Here is a 7,757-nt window from a genome sequence, read left to right as displayed (position 1 = left end):
GTCCACAGTTACTGCGGGGAGGTGAACTCCTTAGGTGAGACAACGGCATTTCATCGTTTTCAATAGAACCTCTGTTCTGTGCTGGTGTGATATTTCAGAATTGTGATTTGGGGTGCAAAAACCTTTGCAATGCTGGGGGACAAGACGACGGTGATGTCCCCTGAAGTGCTCGTGGACTCGGGGATTCCTTGCTGCAGGTGGTTCTACTGCTTCCTTCCGTTACTGAATGATTACGTTTGATACGCTTGCTGCAGGGGAGTTCGCAGTCACTGTTCCCGGATCATATCACTGCAGTTTCAGTCATAGTGAGCACTTTCAAGAGTTAGCCTCGCTGATATCCCTCTCTTTTACCTCGCTGAAAAGAAGATGTCTGATGCATTGCTTACTCATTTATGCCTGTCCAACTCATGCCTTGATGTCAATCCCTTTGGCCCTAGATATATGAAACTAGATTTGTCTTAAACAGTAACGCAACAAGGTGATTTTTGCAAATGCTATATCCATTTGATGCTGACCTTTTTATTGTATGGCGGGAAGAAAACACCTTTTTGGCCTCAACATTAATATTTAGTAGATACAAGGCATAACAGGGGGGGGGGGAGCAGAGGTATCTCTGGGACTGTTTTGAGTTTTAGCCTTTTATGCTAGACAACTGTAGGATATTTGTTGTAGGGATTAGCATTTGCAAGGTGCATGTTTTCTGTGAATACAAAAGTGCATGTGCATATGACCACAATAGGAATTTTCTTTTATCACATACCACTGGAAAAGGCAAACTTAGGCTGTTGGTCATCTCTTTGCTGTCTTTCGTGACGAATTCTTCCAATCAGCCTTGTGAAAAATATTTGTATTTGGGCAGGACTCCTGAATGGTTGAGAGTCGCGAAAGAGGCAGCAGTCCGTAGAGCCTCAATCAATCGTCCTCCCATGGTTTCCCATTATCAATTGCTCTATGAACTTGCACTGTCAATGTGCCTGAGGTATTCTCATATTATACACGCTTCATGGTGCAGACCTTTTCTTATGAGATAATTATTGCCCCCTGAATCCCACCCAAAAAAAGAGAGAGAAAAATTACAAACTGTTTTACAGCCCAGTTTGGTCGTAGAGCCTGTCTTTTCATGGGTCCAACTTTCATTATGTTATTACCAACAATAGGTGTGCCATCAAGATCTTCCGTGTGTTAACTTATTCAAGGCTCTATTCTCAGTGGTGTATATATTTGATATCTCCATTTCCATTTCTGCAATATCTCTACTACTTAAAAAATGTCTAACGAATTCGTTCATCTGCCCCTTCGTCCGTCCGCTTTCGTCCTGCGCCAGCTCCCTCATCAAATCAGCAAATCAGCACGCCGACGTGTGGGTAATGGTAGCTGATGTAACTCCCCCAAGTCGAAAGTAATCTTTGGTATCAGACGAGCAGGTTGTGTTTTTCCAGTGGAATTTACTAGCTGATAGATAGAAATAGTTTGCATTATGCTACTTCGGATCGACGATTTAAGGGCTCCGTTTTGTTAGGTGGTGGTCCAAATCCATGGAAGCACCCGGTTGCTACTGTAAACTGTAATGTAAGGCCCTGGATGTTGCCATGGATCTCATACAAGTATTTTGAGAAACAAAAACTAAAGCTAAAGCATCAAAAACCTGTGTAAACCCTGTTAGTTTGGAACCTGCTGTTGGTAGTGTCGATGAGCTAAAGCACCCTGTTGGATGGCATGTAAATTGCCTTGATAATTGCTGAACTGTACAACTCTGTACAAGTTTTTTTTTTAACGCAAAGTGACTGGAATGACTGAAATTGTCTCCCTTGAATTTATTCATTTTTCTTGAAGCCTTTTTTCCTCTGGTGACAGTGTTATTGATTCGCTTGTTTAAACAAGACACATGACTATCTTATTTCAAAGGAATTTATTGCCTTACTCATTTTTTCTTACTCCTATTAAATTAGGCTATTTTTGTTTTTGTACAAAAATATGACTCAATATACATATGAGATATGATTCTTAGAAGTGTGGCTCAAAACACTACTGACGTTATTGTCATGTACTGTTTTTGGCTTCTTGCTCTGTTGTTCTGAAGGGGGGGGGGGGGAATCATTCTGGATGTCTTTTGATACTAGGTTTTGTGAATGGCTACTATAGTATACTGGTGGCAACGGGATGATAAAATTGTTTCACTCTTATTCCAAGCGAGATATGATATGATTGAATTTTAGAGGCAAGAAGAATATTGGTCAGAGAATCGCTCCTTAGATCCACTGATGCAAATAATATGTCTGAAATATGCTTGATGTTATTTTGTAGAAATTTTGCATTTCCGTTGCAATACATGGACACCTTACTAGTATATAATGAATTTAAATTAAACTACTCCTTCCGTTTAGAAATAATAAACATATTTTTTTATCGGTCTTCAAAGTTGAATTTTAACTAAGCTTTTCTCATAGAATATATCATTTATAGCTATAAAACCTATATAGTGTGAAATCATTTGGAATTTTGAACCTAGTTGTATAATTTTTATACGCTGGATATTTTTATAATTTAATTAAATATCAATTAAAGCACATAAAATTAAACTTTTTAAAAAATAAATACGTCTACTATTTCTGAACGGATGGAATAGTATTCTAGATATTAGTGTGCTACTGCAAGTAACTAGCTTTCCAGTTTCCACCATTGCTGGCCATTATTGGAGAGTCAGCGTCGCCGAGAAGAATCCCTTCCTCTTGCCACGTGCACGCTTCACGATGAATTTATCCCCATTTTTCTTGGCTCGTTTAGATGACGGGCCGAGGGATACTAACTCCCTATATCCGAATTCAGCATTCAACACAACTATTCGATATCCGAGATTTATTTTGGATACCTGAGATCCGATTAGCATCTAAAACGGTTCGGGTGATCAAGCGGGCGGGAAAAATTTAACCCGTTTTCACCCCTAGTGACCGTACTAGAACTCTCCTAGTCAAATAATCTTTGATGACAAATGTTCTCCTAATTGAAGAATTCTTCCAACCGAATAGAACATTTTCTAATTAAGGAGTTCCTCCGACCGAATAGAACTCTACCTGTAGAGGCTTACCTAGTTAGAAATTACTTCTGACCACATAAGCTCAAATGTTGCATTTTCTTTTTTTCTCATCCTTAGGGAATATCTTATTAAATGTACGCAATTTTTAAACAGAGTTGAAACAATCATGATGTCCGAAAAATATGCTTTGATATTCGAAATGCCAATAACGTTGTTAACCTAGAGCGATAAACTTCTCCCACCGCCGCCACCGCTGGGAGCAACCCAACGACGACTCAACCACTAACGGGGCGCATACGAACGGCGGCAGCCCATCCTCATGGCGACGACAAACAACTGCAAGGCCCACGCGGCAGTGGTACACAGGAGAATATGCGATGACACCACGAGCCGACCGAACGGCCCTAGGCCGGTGGTGGTGCCCCGAGGTGATGCAAGGTGAAGGCCGCCAACAGCTGCGCTCCTTGGGGGCACTTAGTGAAGGCATCCACGGCAGCACACCCTAGGCCGCCGGCACCCCATATCCTCATGATGACGACGCGTGAGACGAACAGAGGCTACTCGACTGACGGTAGCCGATTGGATGTGATACAGCTCGAACAATGGCCGGAGTTCTCGCCATGGTGGACAGAGCTGGTGGTGCCCAGGGGCGGAGCCAGGATTTGAACGCTGGGTGTGCCTGGTAAAAAATTTTGAATCTAATATACAAGTATAAAATTTACTAGAAGTACAATATAATAATATTAAAAATTCTCAACATAGTAAATTCAACAAATAAATTTGAAATTTACGAAAAGTATAATATAAATAGTCCAAATATGAAATAAAATCTTATATAAATTGATACATATAAGATTACAATACATACTCTAGAACTCTACTCTATGCTTTCTCATGACCATGAAACTCTCGATTATATCATCCTCACTTATCTTGCAGAAAATATCACACTCAATAAATGTGACTAAACAATCGTTCAATAACTCATCACCCATACTATTTCTCAATTTATTCTTCACTAGACTCAATGCTGAAAATACTCTTTCAACGCTTGCCATCGCCAATGGTAGGATCAATACCAATTTAAGAAGTAAATACACCAAATCATAAAGAGAATGTTTATTTATTTCAACAAGCCTAACAGAGAGCTCCCCAAGATTGTTTAGGCATTTGAATCTATCATCTATTCTCATATCATGAATAAAGTTATCAAGTTGGATTTCTAATCTTATCAAATCCATGCTTGATATGTTCTTGGGATAAAACTTGGCAAGTCTAAGTACCTTGTGTACATTATAAGAAGCAAATGAATTGAACGGATTCAAAGCTGACATGCAAAGAAGCAACTCCATATTAACCTCATCAAACCGATTGTCAAGCTCTTGCCAAATTTTATCAATGACACCAAGATATACCTCTATTCTATAATGATGATCAATTTTTTGTTCGGGGTAAAACCGTGAGGATCTTCCATGAGGCACATAATTACCATCCAATTACGGAATGCTGATGGTATATTTTACACAAAATAATGTAATATTTCCTTTAAAGAACTCTTCCCACCCATGAGATCTCATATGTTGTATTCTTTCCTTTGCCAAACTCACAAGTGACATTGCATTAACAATATCTTGGCCTCTCTTTTGTAAAGACTGACACAACTCATTTGTGTATCCAAGAATGACAAGCATCAAGTGAGCATTGATAACAAACTCAAATGACTTAAAGACATCAACCATAGCATGTATGTTCGGCCAATCACCCCTTTGTGTGGGATCTTTTTCAAGAATTATAAGCACTTCTCGGATTGTGGAATACATATCAATAATGTGCAAAATAGTTTTGTAATGAGAGCCGCACCGAGTATCTCCGGGTCTAGCTAAGCCCATCTCTTGATTTAATCCACTCCCACTTTCTATTTCACCCAATTCAAGTGTTATCTTTAGTTTTTGAGCTCTAACATTTAGAAGCATATCATGACGCTTACAAGAAACTCCAACAATATTCAACAAACGAGAAAGTTGAGCAAAAAATCATACACAACCATCATTTTCCTTGGCAACAACAACAAGAATCAATTGGAGTTGATGTGCAAAATAATGGATGTAATAATCAGAAGGAGACTCTTTCATGATCAATGTTTTCAGCCCATTAATCTCTCTTTTCATGTTACTAGCCCCATCATATCCTTGTCCACGAATTTGAGTAAGAGTCAAGTGGTGACCAATAAGTAAAGATTGAATTGCTGCCTTAAGTGACAAAGATATGGTACCAGCTACATGAACTACTTCAAGAAACCTTTCACATACCCTTCCATATTTATCAACATAACGCAAGCAAAGAGCTAGATGTTCTTTATGTGATACATCACTAGACTCATCAGCTAAAATTGCATAATGATCATCACCAAGTTCTTCAATTATATGTCTAGTAGTTTTCTCAGCACAACACTGAACAATTTGCTTTTGTATGGGAGGGGAAGTCAAAATGCAATTTTTTGGAGCATTTTTCAGAACCAACTTATTAACTTCTTCATTATTTTCTGCAAGCCATTTCAAAAGTTCAATAAAGTTTCCTCGATTGCTAGATTCTTCACTTTCACCATGTCCACGGCATGCCAATCCTTGATGCAAAAGAAACCTCAAACATCTAAGTGAATAAGTCAACTTAGCCTTGTAAAGAGATAGATTCTCTTGTGACACCTTCACAAGAACATTACTAATTGGTTTACCTTGCACAAATAAGTTGTATTTCTCTTGAGCCATATTGTGAGCACTACCTATACCCCCTACATGTTTGTCTAGTGCGTCACTTTTGTTCCAATTTCTCCAACCATCCTTAACAAATTTATCACTTCCCTTGCCAAACAAGAACAAACCATGCAAAATGTTGCATCCTTCTCAATACTATATTCAAGCTAAGGGTATTTATGAAACCAAATAAGACTGAAGTGGCGATATTTACCGTATATTTTTCTGGTTTCATACTCATGAGCATAAGTTTGGCATAGACCTTTTAGAATATATCCTCTTCAAACTGCATCTTGATCATTGATATGATAGCTTGTAATAGACATCCTTAATCCTGAATCAAGTTGGAGACGATTAACATCGTAAACAGGAAGTGGTTCTTGTTCTTGAGTTTGCCCTTAAGCCACAACCGGAATTGGAGGTGATTCTTGCTGTTGAGTTTGCCCTTGAGCCACAACCAGAACCAGAGGTGATTCTTGTTGTTGAGTTTGCACTTGAGCCACAACCGGATCGGGAGATGATTCTTGGTGTTGAGTTTGCACTTCATTCACAATCTTTTTTGTCTTTGCTTCATGTTTCCGAAAAAGTGACGCAATGTCGTTGTTCCTCTTCATGTCTTCACAATTCTACATTTGCAATTCAAAAGTAAAACTAAGTGAGTTACAAATAAGGTACAAAATGTGTGCATGCTTATGCATTGTTTCAGTTAAAACTTTAACATCATGGGAAAATCTTTGGCATCAAATACAAAAAGGTTGGACTGAATATATAATATCGAGTTATCGACGAAGTAACATACTGAATGAATGACTCTCTTTTTTAGTTGTGTGAAATGAAGTAGTGAACCACTGACCTCACATCCTCACCATCACTCCATCAGTTATTCAGTTCATCAGCGTCAAACTAACGACACATCACAGATTCACAGCTGACAGACCGTTAGACCTAGGGCCGCAACCATTGGAGCGTGCAGAGGTGGGGTGTGGCGGCGTGGGGGTGAGACCGTGTCACCGACTCACCGTGAGACGCGGTGGGTCGCACTACCGCAATGGCCGTGCCTCGGTGGCTCGACACGGCGGTCGGCTGGGGGTTGGTAGACGGCAGGTGGCGGCTCAGCGCAGCCACGAGGTGGGTCCGTGAGTTACGGTTCGGTGCGGCCGCCCAACGGGTCGACAGTCGACTGGTTGGCGACTTGGCGCAGCAGGGGGTCGGTGACGCGGGGTGTCGGTTGGGACTCGGGTGGTCGGCAGCTCGACGCAGATGCGCGGTGGACAATGGTCGGTGGCCCGGCGTGGCAAGGGGTCGACGCGGCAATCCGGCGCGATGGAGCCTTAGCGCGGCGGGGGGTCGGCGGCTCGATGGGTAGTGGCTCGGTGCAGGGATGCAGATTCTCGGATGGGGAGCTCGATTGGTTGACAACTTGGCGCGGCAGGGGGTTGGCGACTCGGCGACGCGGGGTGTTGGTCGATGGTCGAGTGGTCAGCAGCTTGACGCAAACACGTGGTGGACAGTGGTCGGCGGCTTGGCATGGCAAGGGGTCGACGCGGCAGTCCGACGCGATGGAGCCTTGGCGCGATGGAGGGTCGGCGCGGCGGGGGGGGGGTGGCGGCTGGCAGGCAGTGGCTCGACGCAGGGATGCAGATCCTCGGATGGGGATCACCGGATCGGAAGGTTGGGAGATAGGGACTGCGCACTACGGAGAGCCAGAGATGGGGATTGCGCACTGCAGCTGTGTGTGTCTGTGTTGATCCCCCTCTTTTTTTGGCTGCTAATTGGACTGGGCCGCGAGGTAAAAAAAGCCCTAAAACATAGGGTAGTCCTGGACCTACTCGGACTACCTGTAGCTCCACCCATGGTGGCGCCCATGGCCATTGGTCCTAGATATGGCTAGATAATGCTAGACACTGGGAAGGCCTTCGGATACTACAACATGCGAAACCGAAAGTTGGAGACGGTGTACTCTCTCAGGGGAT

At 42.1% G+C, this 7,757-nt stretch overlaps 1 protein-coding gene across 1 annotated transcript; it reads right to left on the bottom strand.

The window, feature by feature from the left end:
* Positions 1-5,067: 5,067 nt before the first annotated feature.
* On the bottom strand, positions 5,068-5,799 carry LOC133917773 (uncharacterized). The gene has a single exon (XM_062361632.1). It carries the CDS (start codon positions 5,797-5,799, stop codon positions 5,068-5,070), a length of 732 nt encoding a protein of 243 aa, XP_062217616.1.
* Between the last annotated feature and the right edge of the window lie 1,958 nt (positions 5,800-7,757).

The sequence above is a fragment of the Phragmites australis genome, chromosome 5 (genome assembly GCF_958298935.1).
Source record: "Phragmites australis chromosome 5, lpPhrAust1.1, whole genome shotgun sequence".
In the NCBI taxonomy this organism is placed as follows: Eukaryota; Viridiplantae; Streptophyta; class Magnoliopsida; order Poales; family Poaceae; genus Phragmites; species Phragmites australis.
The sequence above is the reverse complement of the archived record's forward strand: the minus strand, read 5'-3'. Positions and strand labels throughout refer to the sequence as shown.